Below are 16,415 nucleotides of genomic sequence, written 5' to 3'. Positions count from 1 at the left end.
AGAGCACTACAGGGCGACAACAGTAGAATACAACTAACGAAGACACAGCGATACGATAGCGAGATGGTGAAAACAGTCCATGAAAACCACTCCGACCCACGAACACTACGACGTGGCCGCGATATCGGCGTTGACGTCGTAAGAGTCATCTTCTACGAGAGGGAAATTCTCTTTTCGCAGCTCCTCAAGGAAGTCAGCCGTGGCGCCCTCCGAGCTATGGACCTTCGGTGTCTTGAACTTCCAGCCGTGAGCCTCAACGACCACCTCCTGTACAAACGGGATGGCTGCAAAACACCGAGCGGTGAGCTTCAGCATGCGGAAGTGTAGAGTGGAGACTGACCTGGGTCTTTCTGCGCCAGGACGTCATCCCAGTTACTACGAGACGACACATTCAGCTCAGCCATGACACTGCACGATCAACGCTACCCACATATGTTCGAAGAGCGAGTGGGTCATGAGCTCCGCATAACTAGGCCGCAATAATGGATCTATCTTGAGAATCTGGTTCGGCATGGTCAGACGTTTTCATACTCGCCGATTTTGGATCAACGTACTTGCGTGACGAAGCACAGAAGTTCAACCGGTGCCTGCATTTTGATCATTTCGGTCCTAATCTTCTCCAACCTGTAGGCCATGAAGTGTAAGTCGGCTGCTGCACCAGGGAGGTATTTCTAACGTCCAGGTTCAGCCATGACGACAAGAGAGGATACGAGCACGAGGTACGTACATCATCCATGATCAGGGAGACTACGGTGGCAGCTAGCGACCAATAGTCAGCGCGCTCGTCATATTCCAGGACCTCATCGCTCTGGAGAAGCACCGTCAACTCCGGCGCAGCGTACGCCGTTGTCATGATCGGCATGGTGTCGCTGTCCCTCGTAAGCTTCCCGGTGGCGTCCATAAACCGTGCACCGCCGAAGTCCGCGATAACACAGTGGCCCTTTGCGGTCACAAGGATGTTCAACGGTTTGATATCGTGATGAACAATCCCATGCCGGTGGAGATGGTTCAGGCCAAGGACCTATATAGATATGGTATATTAGTGAGGGGCGAGAAGTCAGGCGAACTTCAGAACGGCGCACCAATTCCGCACAAACAAGCCGGAGGCTCTCGAAATTGAGCTTCTGCTTGTACGCGAACAGGTCTCTTCCGGTGTACGCCTCGGTCAGGATGTGCAGATAGAGCTTGGAGGATCGCCAAGCCCAGTTGGAATCCGACGAGTACGGCCGGAGCAAGAACGGTGAAGTCTGCGGCTCCGAACCCAGTAGGGACAGCACCCGGAGCTCGTTGATGAGACCACGACAGCACGACTCGGACATGCGCTTGCCAATATTGACGACCTTGATCGCGCACTGTCGCCGGGCGACGGTGTCGTAGACGAGGTAGACACGGCCGAACCCTCCGGCGCCAAGCACTCCTCCGGTCACCCAGCGTCGGACGCTACCATGCGGCAGACGGATTCTATTCCGCTGTACCACCGTCCAATACGAGCTGGAGGGTGGAGGCGACGCTGACGAGCCGAGAGAGTCTCCGATCTGCGATGAGGAAGCATCACCATCCTTTTGCAAGGGCGGGACAGAGGGGCAGGGTCGCGGGTCTACCAATTGAGGCTTCTGCAGATGCTTGGCTGCAAGCAGGGCCGATGACACGTCCGGGGGGAGCGCAATACCATTCCTACGAACACGTCCGACCGGAACCACAGCAATCTCACTTGGAGCTGTAGGCACCCCCAAGCCGGAGGCAACGTGCTGGTCTATGAAGTCCAAGACCTCAGAGTCGACAGTCTCGCAGCGCGGAGGACGTAAGGGAGGAGGGCCCTTGGGCGTAGCGGTCTCTCGTACGTCTGCAGACCGATGTGTCCGCTTCTCGGTCCATCGTTTCATCAGCTTAAGGAGCCCATTGCCGACATCCTTCAGCAAAGTGATGGAGCCATTGCGCGGTCGAGGCAAAGCTTCACCCGGCTCGTTGTGTAGCTTGAACCCGCTGCGCGGTTGTCGAATCAGAGCATCCAGGGAGGGCGAAGGTGGCTTAATCGGAGCCCGAGACGGACCAGAGTCCACGGAGGAGGAGACGGCAGTCCCACCAGCCCTATCTTTCGTACCGCACAGGGGCGCACGGGTGAACGGGTCACGAAAGGATGGACGGCGGGACATGGCGCTCGGGAGCTGCAGGGTATATGATTATAGGACAGCGTACCTGCAAAACCGCCATGTGCATGAGCGCACGTCAAAGGAGTGGTTGAGTGGGTGGTTTGGGATCGACTCACAGTATGTGCAACAACCGGGGGATGGTAGTGGATAAGATGAGGGAAAGCAGGCAAATATATACTGAACATGTCGGGGCCAAGCACTGATGGGCCACACCTCTTTGCATCCAAAGCCAGCTGCATTGAACAAAGGGCCACGAGGCGTGCAGAGGCAAAGCGGCTCGAGGAGGACAAAGCAGGCACGGCCGGAGCCTCTTCCTCTGGCACCGGGGTATTTGCTATTGACAGCCAGCCGCTGTGCATACTGAGACTTTGCCACTTGCACGAAGATTTAAGCAGAGATGTATTTTCCGAAGGTCCTGACTCCTAGTATGAGGTTACATATTCTTCTGCGAGTACCACAGTCGTATCAGCGATCTCAAAAGATGAGCAATCTGTACGCACATCAATGTCCCATCATCGCATGAAGCCCTCCCTTGCTTCATTCCCGTGATCACTAGTCAATACGACATCTCCTGCATACCATCCTACCGGCGGCCACTCGACTTGACTGCAGTACTAGTTCCTCCACAACGCGCAATAAGCAGAAGCTTCCAAGCAGCTAGACATCGTATAGATAGCGCAGAGAAAGGGCAGAGCTGAAGCAGGGCCCAAGGCCTTGGGGTGGACGAGGAAGACGAGTCCGAGGAGGACATCGTCGTCGACGGTCGCGTTACGTAATGCGATAAGATAAGATGAACATGCCGGTTAGATGACTGTGCAGGCCGGCATCGTCACTGTACGCCAACTCTCCACCAACTCTGCCCGCATCCTTCATCTCTTTCTACTGCCATGGCAGCCGCACCGACGAAACAGTCATTGCAGAAGCTATACAGCTCGATGCTGAAAACATCTGAGTCGTTCAGCTCCTACAACTTCAGGTCATACTTTGTCAGACGAACGAACAGCACATTCCGGGAAATCCAGGTAAGCACGATACGCAAAGTAACTCGATGGGGCTTTGACACGGTACCTCCGCAGGATGAGACAGACCCGGCGAGGTTGGCTGCCTTCTACGCTGAGAAGTCAAACGAACTGGCTGTGCTGAAGCGGAGTGCTGTGGTAAATCAACTATACGGTGGAACGCGGTTGGTCGTCGAGGAGCAAAAGCCCGTACGAGAGCGGGGAGATATATAGCCGTGCGTGTTCTTCAACGCCTTCATGATTTTCCAGATGACCAACCTGCGGTATGTCTCTAGGCCAGGGATCATCGGGGCGACTTCACTGTCCATGTATTATCATTGCCCGACGCTTGACGGACATGCTATGCTATATTCTATATCTGGATCTTCATGCCAATAGTCATTCAACTGCGCTTATTTTCTGCCCTGAGTTGCACACCGGAGCAAGATGTCTCAGGAAGGCTAAAGGAGGGCTCACCTACAATGGAGCGTGCTGAGTTCCACAGATCCAAGAGGTGTGTAACGCGCAGGCATGGTTCAACTGCATCCGCACGATACCATCCCGCCTCAGCCGTCGAGCAACTGGCCGACGTCTGGAGTACCAAAGCCTATTCAAACCTCAAGCTTCATGCCTGAACGCGTGGCCAGTGCCGTGCGGTCTACTTAAATGCGGTCCCAAGAGCCTGCAGTCTCAGAAGCGTCCGCCTGGTGCTACGGTCCTCATATCTATACCTCGCCACACATCATGCAAGGTACGGGACTTCCGCTGCTTTCCTATGCTGAAAAATTGACTCATCTGACATTCTATCTAGTGTCCTAGACGTACGATGGCGCTGGATGACCTTGCAGTCAAACTCTGTCAGACATCCTGCCCTTGTCGACATTTCCACCGCATGCACTACGACATGAGCTCGCTGTCGCGGGTATGGAAGACGGGGCTCGTGACAGCACGCTCCAACATCAGAGCGCCTCGTGGCGTTGGATGAGAGAAGGAAAGGGCTCGCCTGGCGTTCTTTGGAATACATACCCATCCCACAGAAGATAGTAGATTCTGGGAATTCTACGGTGTGGTCTTCGCTCGAATATCGGATGAACGGATGTTGCTTTTATTCCGGCGGCTACTTTCACACATCCACCACATCAAGGGAAAAGCGTGGATTCGGGGAGATGCAGGGATCAGGATCTTCAGCTTCGCCACAGATCCCGTGTGTGGACTGCTTGTGATAGCGGGAGAGGTAGCAGGAGTACGTGGTTTTCCTAACTGGGGCTGCAAGATGAAACTCGCTCACGCCCGCCGTCCTCTCCAGCATGCTTTGTGTCGATATCCGTTGGAGATTCATGACTACTGGTCTTGCGCATCCTGCTGCATTTTGGAGAAGTGCTGTTGCATAAGCCCGAAGACGTCCCGCTCGACTAGTACTCGACGCGACCATCTCCACTCATAACTGGCTGGTACGAACAAAAACATCATGCATTGTGACATTGCGAGAGTGATATCCGAGACGACATGAAGGAGTGACGTGGTATGAATACAGGGTAACAATGATGTGGGTATATACAAGATAGCCTCATGATGGGTGTAGGGAAAAATAACCTCGTAGCGTGCATGAAAGAGCGTGGATGGGTGAGCGTCGTTAGAACGTCCAGCATTCAGGAAAAATGGAAGGATCAGTCTCTTCTAGCAAGTCGTAGCGAGTAACGAGCATGGTAGTCACCGAACAGTACGCAGAGAGATCGCGACTCACTAAGCAGTTGCATCATCGCCGTCACCCTTCCTGCGCTTCGTCTTCGGTGATGAGTCTCCCCGAGATCTGTGGCCGCCACAGACAACCACAAAATCACGCGGGAGGGCAGGGTGCGAGTGGGTGTCCCCTCTACCTATACCACACAGGCTGAGGAGATGGGGGATTGGGGAGAGGAAAGGAGCGGATGGGCTACGGGCGGCCCTACATTGGTAGGCAGCGGCCAATGGGTGAGGCGGCGGCAGACGAGACGGTGAGTAAGACGAGACGATGAACGAGACGGCGGCGGACGAGACGGCGAGACGGCGATAAATGAGACAGCGGCGGACGAGACGGCGAGACGGCGATGAACGAGACGGCGGCGAACGAGACGGCGATGAATGAGACGGCGGCGGACAAAATGGTGAATGAAGCAATGTAATCTGAACCCGCGAGCACACTGGCATCGACCACTGGCTTCTACATGGTGGTGGTATTCTGTCGAGCCCCTGACCGCCATACAAAACTTCTAACTACCAACGGCAACTGCCGGCCTATCTAATCTAATCTAGATGTCCTGCTCAGACGAGCGCAGAGCACATCATCGGCGCGCCTGAAGGCCTGGCCCTCTGACTCTGGCTCTGGCTCTTGCCTTTCTTCGGCTGGGCTGGCACAGAAGGGTTCTGGGGGACGAACTCGTACCGGGTGGTCTTCGAGGTAGTTCCGTCGGGCCTCACATCTTTGCTGTCGGGAGTGGGAAGCTTCTTATCGACAGGCCTGAGTCTGCGTGGGTCGCCTGTGAGCTGAACATCACCATCACCCTTGTGATCGACAAGGTACTGAAGGATGAGACGCTGAACGGCCTCGTGGAGGTGGTCCGGATGAGGAGGGGCCGGATCCCAGAGAGCATACTCGGACCGGACCTGACATGCAATGTCATAGAGGAGACTACTAGCGAGATCCTGCAGCTCTGGGAAGGGTTCGAAGACGAATTTCCATTCCTCGAGGGTTCGCCCGAGGATGTTGCGTCGCCTGTCGTTATCGGGGACCAGATTGGCGTAAATCGCATGGCTGTTGAACTCTTCCCACAACACACTAAGCGAATGTGGGAAGTGCACCTCTTGGGGACACTTCGCCGGTTGAATGTGAATGAGAACAGAGATCATCGTCCAGCAGACAGACTCTACGTCGTGCTCCAGTCGATGGTTGAATGGCGTCTTAGCAGACTCCGCAGCATCCCAGTTCTTCGGCGGTCGGCCGCCATGGATTGTCTTCGGCGTTGGTGTCACTGAGAAGTCGGCATTGACCAAATGAGGGAACTTCTTCGCAAAGTCAATGATTTTGGGGGTGATGTGCTGGACTTCATCCACGTATGCGTCGTAACGATCCTTGCCATACGCCTTGATGTACAGGTCCTTGGCTTGTCCTGTCAACTCCGGCATCGGAGTCGCCATGCGTGAGGCAAGATCGCGTAGGACTTGGCCGAGAGACACTGAACGAGCGATGTACTTCGGGGTGCCCTTTGAACCATGTCAGATACTTCAAGGGAAATGATATGTACAGTGTATTACACACCGTTCTATAGACCAGCATATTGATGTCCTCAGAAGGGTCTCCTTCTTGCGCCAACTTGGCAGCGTTGTCGAAATCTATTAACATGCAAGCAGCTTGGCGCGACTTCTCGTCTCTACAAGCCACGTTATTCATGTCTTTCGCATCAAAAATTCTACGACTTACCGAAGTTCGCCGCTGAGGACATCCTCGATGAGCGGTGGCGGATTCTTCATCACACGTCTCTCGGGCAAGTTCCGCCAAACCGGTCGAATGAGAATGTTGTTGATGCTCATATCTCGATGCAAGATCCCTTTCTTGAGCAGGGTACCGTGCACTATAATAAAAGTGAGCCTCTTGACCTCGCTACTGAGAAGGACGCGTACCTTCGAGGACGTCATAGAACGCTCGGAGAAGAGCGTTGATGGAGCGGCCGGTCAACAATTCATCCCCATAGTCGTAGAGCACCAACCGCTTCTTCCTCTGGAGGTCATCATCCTCGACGCCGCACTGGATCCTTCGGTCGTTGGCCATGACATCTTCATAACAGACCATCCAGACCACTCCTGGGACGTCGCCATCGCCATGGACAAATTCCAGGAGATTTGACTCTTCAAAGCGACGTTTGTGGTGCCAGTAGTACTCCTTGATGATGGTGTGCTCTCCATCAGGGCCCTTGACGCGAAAAACCGTCGTTCGTCGTCCCCAAGCATCACTGATGTCGCAGATGAGTTTACCTTCGTTGTACAACAACTCCTCTTTGCCATTGTTGCACTTGATCTCCCAAGACAACTTGAAATTCGTGAGATTCTTAGAAGAGTCGGGTTGGATGGATTTCCAGATCACAGTGCAGTCCCAAAGAACGTGGTTGGCGGACGGGACGTAGAGCGTGTGTAGAAACGATGCAAGCGGTTCGAGATTTGACCAAGGGAAGCGTGCGGAGGCGACGATGCCACATGGTTCAGAGAGGATGATCTGGTAGTACTGGGGCTTGACGGTGAGACAGAGGAACACCGGATGGTTAGGGCGACCCTGCTGGTGACAATAGGCATAGCTGGCGGCCTGCGCCCGACCGTGTTGTTTGTCGGCCTTGACCTCAACGAGGGTCTCGACGAAGTGGTGCGGAACTCGCACGTACCCTGGGCTGTCTTTTTTACGGAAGTGTTCCGCATTGGGTACACCGATGAGATCCGGTTTGTCGAGGACATTGGGGAGAGGGAAATGAGACTGTGACTGGGTATGACTGTCGATGAACCCGATGTATGCTGACTCAGCGTGAATAGTGTTGACTTGGAAGCGTTCGAGTACATCCTTCCTTGCATCACTGAGATCGTCTGAGCATAATGAGTGGACGCGTGCAACAACAATGGAAAGACATGCTCACCGTAGATGATCTTGCTCAAGCCCGTCAAGACCGTGGAGAGGTGAGGATAGTGTGTGACTTTGATTCTTGGAGAGTCTGGACTCGTTATGAAGGCGAGAGACTGCTTCATCTCGAGAGTGAGTAGGTCCATGTTGAATGAGCGTTGATTGAGGTGTCTGTGGACGAATTCCATGTCAACGACCTCTGTTGTAGCTTCTGCGCGACCAGCAATCACAGTGCGAGTGTCAGCTTTGGGGCCAGTACGACGAAGAGGAGAGGTCTGGAAAGTGTGGAAGGAAATCGTACCATTGCTCACAGCAGTGTTTGACCAACCAGAGTTGTCTCCGCGCTGCCCTGCAGAGCATGAAGACTCTGCACAGAGAGTACTCGGACGCCCTGAGGAGGACATGGCTGGACTGCGTGAGCTTGAGGTCACGGCAGTCAATCTTGCGGTACTTATATACTGGACCATCTACGGTTCTGATTGTTGCATGAAAACAGGGTGCAATACAAGAGTGAAGCAAAGTGGTTAGGAGGCGGTTGAGGTTCGAGTCCAAGAAGACCATTGTCCCCAGCCATAGCCAGATTAGCGCCTTGCACCGCTTAGATGAGTTCGCACGCCGTTTATGGCAAGTTGAACCAAGTTCGATTGTCAGATTACGGTCGGACCAGCCTGACGACCACAGCCAAAGCTATGGCCAGCCACAGGTCTGGTGATGGTGACTCATTGAGACTCCAAAGGCTCTTTGTCTGCTCTAATTGGTTCTTGCAGGTTGCTGCGGTGTGCCTGTCGCAATACTTACCCCAAGTCACCCCGATCGTCCAGAAAAGAGGGCCACCCCGGTCAATTGTTCGGACAAAGCAGAATAACTGGTCGGCCTTCTCATTTGATGCAGTATACTACATCAGTAGATCATCAAAAATCTTAGCTGACTTAGATGACTTAGCTAAATTAAGCGCTGGTCAATATTGCAACAACGGTTGGGTCATTCCAGCTGAGATTAGATGGGGATGTTTGCATGCTTATACACCACACAATGTCGAAATCGCGAGGAGAACAGATGAAAACTGAGTAAGTTATGAACAGATGAAGTATACCCTTTTTGGGGGGCATAGTCAGCTAAGACAGGGCACCTTAGCGCCCGTAAGCGCCCATTTTATTTCCTTTTTAGTCAAGGTAAGTCACGCTAAGTTGTGCTAAGTCTTGCTAAGTCTGCTAAGATTTTCGACAATCTACTGATGTATATCACAGAATTATGCCCAAAAATGGATGCTCTGCTGCCTCGCTGCAACGTCATGCCATTGTGCCAGACAAAAATGACTAGTGACCCCTCGACGCTCGTAGCCTACCGCAGCTGCACACTCAAACACGTGAGATGGGTCCAGAAGATACCGCGAGAATGCCTAAACTGTCACACTCGTGTGTTTAAGGACAATGGGGAGGCCACTGGCAGGAGTCATTGCGGTTCCTCCGGCATGCACTGGCAGCACCATAGAGGCCACAACAATCCTCGGGAGCGTGGCAACACAGCTACTCCGGGCAAAGCCAACGAGTGATCTCACATTCCGTCATATCCCGACACTTGCGCTACATACCATCTGCACCGCACTGTTCTCAAAGGTTGAGGTGCATAGCTCCTGGGTCTCTGCGTCGTGCAAATCTGCAACAGTGAACCATTCATCTGAGCTCAGACAGTGTATGCTGTTGCGCGACCTTCAGTTGGGATTTGGAAGCGGACATGTACGAGACTCTTTGCGTTTGTGTCGAGGTCGTCTAGGCAGTATTCAGCATCTGTATGAGGCGGCAATCATAGGGCAGTACGATCTCACTGTAGATGATTCTACTCAAACCTGTCAAGACGGTAGCCAGGTGAGGGTAGTGCGGTAGCTCAAACACGGGCGAGTTCACGCTGGCGAGGGTAGTGAGTGACATTTTCATCTCTGGACTGAGATTGGCCATGTCGAACGAGCGGCGATTGAGGTGGTTGTGGGTAAAGTCTTCATTGACGACTCGTGTTCCTGCTCCTGGTGTGACAAGTGCGAGTATCAGTGTTGTATTTGGTACAAGTATATGGGTATGTAGGCAAAGGGAGGAGAGGATCGTACCGTTACTCGCTATAGTGCTTGAACATGAAGACTCGTCTAGATCTGCAGCAGACATGGCTGAACTTCGTGAGGTTGAGGTCATTTTGGAGAAAGCAGCGGTGTTTTCCTCCTGCTACCTTCTCGTTCGCTCGAGGAGATGACACGAGGGGAGTTTTGGAAAGTAGTATGGATGTCGTAGTTGAGGGTCGGGTTCAAAGGCGGGCCATTGTTCTGCATCCTACCATATGTGGATGGGCGCCCAGCACCTGCTGATCTCTGGCCCGTGTTTCCCTCGGCAGAAATCCAGAGCTCACCGAGTCCGCACATCAACTTAGCACATGAATATGTATTGATATGGGGGGGAGGAGAATGGATGTGCCAGATACCACCAAAAAAATTATAGGTTGCCCGACGGACAACTTATTTGCCTTTACTGTACCAGTAGCCCACCGCGAGGGTCGAACTCGCAGCCTTCAGATTACTGACCCGCAAGTCCTCGTAAGAGTCTGACGCTCTATCCGATTGAGCTAGGCAGGCGGTGGAATCAGAATCTCTAGAGTACATCGCAACAACATTCACCACCAGCATCTAGGTTGCCAAATTGGTTCGAACACACCTTACCTTTGATTGTGGAAACAGAAGCAACCGTGCGCACAATCTGCAGAGTCAGCTTCAACGAGCTCGAGTAACATAGTATGCTGATGCCAAGTTCTTTGCATGAGAACGAAAGTTTCCTAGTGTTCAGTCACGTGATTAACGCCCGGCAAAAACTTCTTTGTGGCAACTTTATCGGCCGACAGTGGCAAAAGGTAATCGCCTTGTTCCGTTAGCCCACCGCGAGGGTCGAACTCGCAGCCTTCAGATTCCCGCCGATGTGAGTGGATAAGAGTCTGACGCTCTATCCGATTGAGCTAGGCGGGCGGTGGAGTTGTATTCGAAGTGCCATATATGGGCGTTGCATCGACGACATGCGGGGCCAATTAAAAGGAGTACACATTGGTTAGCTAGGGCTACAGATTTGCAGTAGATGAATAGACATCGGCCGGCGAACAGCTTTAATAGGTTGCGTCCAGAGACCACTAAAACGTCAGTACGCGATACTTCCTGATATGAGATTGCTGCAAAACCTAGTCAGCAATGACAGCAATCACGCAAAACGCACAATCCACTCACGCTCGAAACCATAATCAACGAATCCTCCGAGAGCATGACCGCCTCGAAGTGTCCCTCCCCCTCAGCGCCCTCTCCGCCCAACGGCCTCGTCTTCCTCAGCCAGTACGGCAGCGATGTCTGCACTGGGTCAAGGAACACCCCCGCCCTCCTGAACTCTGTCGTCTCCGTCACCAGCCGCGCGTTCTCCGTGGGGGTCTCGGTCTCAGGGTCGTCCTCACACAGCGTGCGCCGGATGTCCAGCTGGTTGAAGTCGAGCGTCATGATGACCTGCTGCGAGCCCGAACGAAGCACCATCACGAACGTCATCCCGTACACGTAGCAGACCCACACCGTCGTGTGCCGAGACGGGGCGACGAGGAAACGCGACCCGCGTGGGCCCCACTCTGACCACTCGAATTCGCGGCGGGTTTCGCCCGGGGCGAGCGACGCCATGGCCGAGAGAAATGTGGATGCGGGGATGAGGGAGAGCAGGGCAACGTGTGCGTGGCCTTCTGTGAGCCACATCGTGATCACAAAGAGCCTGTCCGTGCGCGAGATGTGGAAGGGCACCTTGAGGGATGGATTAGGTCGCCAGTGGGGGCCAGGATCGGAACGCAGTGACATCGCTATGGTGGTGAAGTTGTTGCTCAGCGTTGGGTAGTGGAACGCGCAGAGGTAGTCGAGATCGGAGAGCTGCGTAGGCTGTTCAGGTGCTGCATCCACGTCCACGACCAGAATGCGAGACGTGATCGTATGAGGGAAGTTGCCCTCTTCATCCGGGTCCTCATCAGGGAAAGTGGTGATGAGGATGTACTGTGAGGTCAGAAACGCAAAGGATGGCAGGAATTCACCATGCAGGTGCTTCAGGGACGACGTCAGCAACGGTTGCAAACATGCGTGCAATCAGTCCACTTACCAGTCGGAGAGTCCCACTCTTCCAATTCCAGATAAGTAACTCGGATTCGCCCAGTTCAAAGCTCTGGATAAGGAGGCCAAGGAAGTCTTCAGACGTCTGGATGGTGTAGGAGTATTGGCCCGGACGTAGTTTGTGCATGAGCATTCCGCCCTTCGGTGCGTGCGGGTGGATTTTTCCGGAGACAAGTGAACGCAAATGCACGCGAGAAAGTAGATCAGACCTGCAACCGGGGAGTCAGCCATGATACTTGGAACACCTTGTCCAAAAGGGACGCGGAGAGTTCATGTAGTACGCATGATCAAAATCATGACGACCACTCACCCTTCTGTATGATGCTGGATGATAATCAAGAGGTCCTGTGCGGGGTCCATCCCAAAGTCGCGTATTTTGACACCCACATCCTCAACCGTCCACACCTTCTCCTCGATGCCCCGGATGACTGATGGCAGCTGCGCGCACACGAGTGTCCTGTCTCCGTCCGCCTGTGCCAACACGCCTCCATACAGCTCCCACACGCCGCCACGCCGCATGTCGTACTCCGTTCTAGCTTTCCATGTGAGCGACTTCCATGCCTCCTGCCGTTCGCGTAGAATTGCAAGGCGGTCCGAGGGCGTGAGGGCGCTGGGCGGGCCGTCTTCCATGCCTGCGAGGGCGAGCTCGATCTTGTACTGCGTGTGGACATCCTCGTCGATGAGCGTTTTGAAGAACACGCAGACCTGTTCCGAAGCAATCATCAGCCGAGAACGCGTTTGCAGATGTCACAAGCACGGACCTCACGACATCGGAGGATGTCTCTGACGTCGAGGCAGACGATGATGGAGACGAGCAGCTCGACGGGGAACGCAACGAGCTCCATGGTTTGCACGATGGGCTCAGAGTCGCCGTGCGGGATGATGGCGGATGCGCGACAAGGATCGTCATCGACGTCGGCGCTCCGAGGCCTGGATCTCGATTCGCGACTGTCGTGGGCGTGCACTCGACCCCAACGCGCGAGATCTCCTCAGACTCCGTCCCGCCCCGTCATTCCGAATTCACGTCTGCTCGCTGTGAAGCTCGACGGGCTCCTCACTGCTCTCTTCAAACCCCCACGTCGTCTACGGCAGTGCGCAGAGTTCGAAGTATTGGCTGCAGACGAACCTCCCAAGCCAGTTCCCGCGGGTCACTTCCAAGTTCCAACAGTACACCGTCATGAGCACCGAGCCCCTTGGCGACTCCCAAGTCCTTCTGGACGCGAACGGGAACCCGATAGAGTCGTGGGGAGGCAAGTTTGAGCGGAAGTTCAAGGAGAACCCGTTCGTCCCAGTCCGTGCGTGTGTCCTCCGTTACCTCGTTCCCTGGCGCCATGGGTTCTTACATTTACACCACAGTTGCCGGTCTGACAACAGTGTCGCTCGTTATTGCCGGCTCGAAGCTCCGCCGACGCGATAGCGTCTCGCTCAACCACTGGCTGCGTGTCCGTGTCATCATGCAGGGTCTCACGCTCGTCGCCGTCGTTGGTGGTTCGTGGTGGTACGGCCAGATGAAGCACCAGAAGGAGGCTGCAGCGTCTGAAGAGCAGGAACGGATCCTGGAACGCGCCGCGTTCCATGCGCGTTTGCGCGCTGCAGAGGAAGTGGACCGACAGGAGAAGCTCGAGGCTGCAGCGGCGACGGAGGCCACACAGCAGAAAGGTTCGGCGGGCGGGAGTTGGTGGTGGGGGAAGAGCAGCTCGTGAGCAAGTTCGTTGGCTTCAAATCCTGGATGCTTGGTATGTAGCCCTACGCGACGCATATAGTACCCTCCCCACTCATCCCCCCGACTCCTCGTTTCCCCTCCCCTATTGTACACTACAGCATGGAGATTCTGATCCCTTTCATATCGCGAAGTGCGTCGCATTTCTGGGATCGGACGGTGGAACCTCCGTATGGCTGTCTGAGGTGTTGTGAGTGGCATGCAACAGCGATGAGGCCCATGCAACATACTTGGTGTGACTCTCGTCCTGGCCTTGTGTCGTTCGAGGTAGTTTCATTGGCGCGAAGACTACCCGCCATGCAGAGTCGATATAAACACGATCTCGTCTCCGTCCTTCAACTGATACTCTCCCTCTCCCTCGAGTTCCCAGTCCGTGTCATTTACAAGCACGAGAACGCCCGGCCGTCTGCAGTCCGCCATTCATCATGTCGAACTTGGACACTTTGAACGGAAGCACTTACACTGTTCCGTTCTCGACGAACAACTCCGCCCTCTCCTTCAGAAGATTATCCCTCAACCAGAAGATCAGATAGGTCAGGTCCGCCGGCTTCGTTTGGACATCTGAACCCTCGGGAGTTGGTACGGGTACGTTCGCGGGAATGGCGATTCGATGAGAGCGCTGATTTGAGAACAGGAGCTCGAGGCCGCCGCCAAACTCGATCTTCAGATTAATGGCCGACATTGCAGGTTGCGAACAAGACAGCAAAGGCACTGGAGGACAACCAGGGGTTTGGAGAAAAGCGTGCCTTCCCGGAGTTCGAGGTCCAAGTCCCTCTGGGCGCTAAAACCCGATCTTGATCTGTGTATGTCGGAAACTCGCTCAGTTCACCAGCGGCCATGCTCACGAGTGCACCTACCTTAGCTTCAGCATTCAGCAGTCTCTGGCTGTCCACCATCGTGTTGACCAAGCATCGCACTGTCAACGCCTGCTGAAGCATCCTCAGTCGGCGTGCGCAGTGTGCGCGAATGGCTGTGTGCGCCACGACGCCCGTGCAGCGCCCACGCAGCGGTCATTCGACGTAAACTCGGGCAGGAAGCGATAGTTGACATCTTCCATATTGCTTGGCGCAAACCGTGAGCATTGATACGCCTTCCTCCGTCTTTGCTGCCCACCCGTTTGAGTGACTCCAGGAAGATCTACCGCTCATGCCACAGCCGCTCCTCCGGCGAATGTGGCCACACGCGTCCCGCAATGCTCTATTGCACAACTGCGCTTTCCTTTTCACGGTGGTGCTTCGGACCGACCACAGCATGAGGGTGCGAACTCTCATTGCGGTCCCAGTACTCGTTTCACGGACGCCACACATTTGCATATGCGATGTCCCATGTCTCCCAAGAATGCTGGGATGCGGCACCAACCGACGGGTAACTCCCTTCAACGCCGTAATCCTTAGCGAGTGCAGAAGGGAGGGTCCGACGTTCTTCGGCCGCACTATGCAAGCTTATAAGGCCTGCATCGACCCCGTGGTAGTGCAGCACTCCCACCGCACCCCGACTCATCTCAAGCATGGGCTCACTGTATCTTTTTATCGCTCTGCGACGGCTGTTCGTCATCGTTTGGTCCTCGCTTTCCAGCGGAGTAGTCACCCTTGGACTCTACCTCTGGGACATCGTCCTAGTCCTCTTGAACCTTATCACCCCTGACTACAAGGCCGGACAAGTCATCCCCGAGGGCAACCCCGGTCATGGGGGGCTCTGGCCCAAGTACTCCCCTCCCGCCGAGGGGGACAGCCGGTCACCTTGCCCTGGGCTCAACGCCATGGCCAACCACGGTATGCTGACATCCTCTATGTAATGCGTTCCGGGTGCTCACGCGACCATAGGCATCCTCCCCCGCAACGGCAAGAACATCAAGTTTGCCGACCTCCACACCGCCATCAAGAACACTTACAACATTTCTGCGCCTTTCTCGCACTTCCTCCCTCGTGGCGCTGCACAATTACTCGACCGCGACCTCGCACACGACTCGTTCGACCTGTCGGACGTCAGTGTGCACAACATGATCGAGCACGACGCGTCGTTCTGTCGTAAGCACCACCTTCTTACCTGTCTGGTCTTGATACCTGTCATCTGACCCTCCTTCCCGCCTGGCAGGCGACGAAATCTACCGCGATGTCACGCAGGCGAACATTGCCTCATCAGTACTCGAGGGCATGCTCAGTTCCGCCACCGGCGCCGGGGGACGGCTCACCGCGTCGGACATGTCGCGCTTCCTCGGAAAGCGACGTGTTCAATGCAGGAACGACAACCCGCAATTCAGCCTCTCCCTCGGCCAGAAGTTCATCGGGAGCACCAAGTACGTCATCTGCCCTGTTATCATCACTTCTCTTCGCGTTGGCATGCTCATGGCTGCTTTCAACGCAGCGCTGCGTTCATCCTGAAGGTGTTCGGGGGCATCGTCGAGGACCTCCGCGCGTTCCTGCTCGAGGAGCGCCTCCCTGAGGGGTGGGAGCCGCGCGTGCGCCACCGTGCGGGGCTAACGATGACGGAGATCAACCTGACGATCGGGCAGGTCGAGTTCGGCGTTGAGGAGGAGGTAGATGGATCTATGACCGCTCCTCGTGCGAGTGCGGTGGGCAGTGCTGAGAAGAAGTGAGCGGGGGCGTCGGCCTGCCTGTCGGCATCGATGTCGCGTGTCTTCTTGGTACTGGGCGAGGCTTGCCGTAGTCATTGCGTTATCTACGTGTTTAGTCCGCCACATTCCGACTACTTCGCCTCGTATGGAGGGGAAGATGCGTCTTCCCTGCCA

At 54.9% G+C, this 16,415-nt stretch overlaps 7 protein-coding genes and 2 non-coding genes across 9 annotated transcripts; 3 read left to right on the top strand and 6 right to left on the bottom strand.

The window, feature by feature from the left end:
- Window positions 1-105: 105 nt before the first annotated feature.
- L226DRAFT_570256 (kinase-like protein) lies at window positions 106-2,153 on the bottom strand (the record flags this gene model as incomplete). The annotated part of the gene is made up of 6 exons (XM_067684414.1): window positions 106-284; window positions 341-375; window positions 431-501; window positions 555-671; window positions 728-1,021; window positions 1,083-2,153. The coding sequence occupies 6 exons, from the start codon at window positions 2,151-2,153 to the stop codon at window positions 106-108; spliced, it is 1,767 nt and encodes a 588-aa protein (XP_067536618.1).
- Window positions 2,154-2,992: 839 nt separating this feature from the next.
- On the top strand, window positions 2,993-3,641 carry L226DRAFT_506831 (uncharacterized protein). Its single transcript, XM_067678100.1, has 3 exons — window positions 2,993-3,172; window positions 3,227-3,384; window positions 3,445-3,641. Exons 1-2 carry the CDS (start codon window positions 3,038-3,040, stop codon window positions 3,380-3,382), a joined length of 291 nt encoding a protein of 96 aa, XP_067536617.1. The 5' UTR covers window positions 2,993-3,037; the 3' UTR covers window positions 3,383-3,384; window positions 3,445-3,641.
- Window positions 3,642-5,449: 1,808 nt separating this feature from the next.
- L226DRAFT_461229 (uncharacterized protein) lies at window positions 5,450-7,502 on the bottom strand (the record flags this gene model as incomplete). Its single annotated transcript, XM_067675638.1, has 5 exons — window positions 5,450-6,139; window positions 6,230-6,388; window positions 6,444-6,555; window positions 6,606-6,756; window positions 6,806-7,502. Coding segments are annotated over 5 exons (1,809 nt in total), but the record flags the coding sequence as incomplete, so codon positions are not given.
- Window positions 7,503-10,310: 2,808 nt separating this feature from the next.
- On the bottom strand, window positions 10,311-10,404 carry L226DRAFT_t91. Its single transcript has one exon. It is a non-coding gene; the product is annotated as a tRNA-Lys (tRNA).
- A 291-nt stretch (window positions 10,405-10,695) lies between these two features.
- Window positions 10,696-10,788, bottom strand: L226DRAFT_t90. Its single transcript has one exon. It is a non-coding gene; the product is annotated as a tRNA-Lys (tRNA).
- Window positions 10,789-10,837: 49 nt separating this feature from the next.
- On the bottom strand, window positions 10,838-12,847 carry L226DRAFT_485162 (uncharacterized protein). The gene is made up of 5 exons (XM_067677096.1): window positions 12,708-12,847; window positions 12,257-12,651; window positions 11,936-12,155; window positions 11,041-11,880; window positions 10,838-10,985 (listed from the first exon to the last, which is right to left on the bottom strand). Exons 1-5 carry the CDS (start codon window positions 12,789-12,791, stop codon window positions 10,947-10,949), a joined length of 1,578 nt encoding a protein of 525 aa, XP_067536615.1. The 5' UTR covers window positions 12,792-12,847; the 3' UTR covers window positions 10,838-10,946.
- A 51-nt stretch (window positions 12,848-12,898) lies between these two features.
- Window positions 12,899-13,786, top strand: L226DRAFT_534102 (uncharacterized protein). The gene is made up of 2 exons (XM_067680599.1): window positions 12,899-13,241; window positions 13,303-13,786. Exons 1-2 carry the CDS (start codon window positions 13,124-13,126, stop codon window positions 13,647-13,649), a joined length of 465 nt encoding a protein of 154 aa, XP_067536614.1. The 5' UTR covers window positions 12,899-13,123; the 3' UTR covers window positions 13,650-13,786.
- L226DRAFT_534100 (ubiquitin-like modifier 1) lies at window positions 13,631-14,384 on the bottom strand. The gene is given in 4 exon segments (XM_067680598.1): window positions 13,631-13,844; window positions 13,856-13,858; window positions 13,897-14,072; window positions 14,128-14,384. The coding sequence occupies 2 exon segments, from the start codon at window positions 14,346-14,348 to the stop codon at window positions 13,955-13,957; spliced, it is 339 nt and encodes a 112-aa protein (XP_067536613.1). The 5' UTR covers window positions 14,349-14,384; the 3' UTR covers window positions 13,631-13,844; window positions 13,856-13,858; window positions 13,897-13,954.
- A 789-nt stretch (window positions 14,385-15,173) lies between these two features.
- On the top strand, window positions 15,174-16,262 carry L226DRAFT_545200 (Cloroperoxidase; the record flags this gene model as incomplete). The annotated part of the gene is made up of 4 exons (XM_067682330.1): window positions 15,174-15,438; window positions 15,490-15,693; window positions 15,761-15,962; window positions 16,031-16,262. 4 exons carry the CDS (start codon window positions 15,174-15,176, stop codon window positions 16,260-16,262), a joined length of 903 nt encoding a protein of 300 aa, XP_067536612.1.
- Between the last annotated feature and the right edge of the window lie 153 nt (window positions 16,263-16,415).

The sequence above is a fragment of the Lentinus tigrinus genome, assembly GCF_003813185.1.
Source record: "Lentinus tigrinus ALCF2SS1-7 unplaced genomic scaffold L226scaffold_9, whole genome shotgun sequence".
In the NCBI taxonomy this organism is placed as follows: domain Eukaryota; kingdom Fungi; phylum Basidiomycota; class Agaricomycetes; order Polyporales; family Polyporaceae; genus Lentinus; species Lentinus tigrinus.
This window is presented reverse-complemented; position numbering and strand designations above follow the sequence as displayed.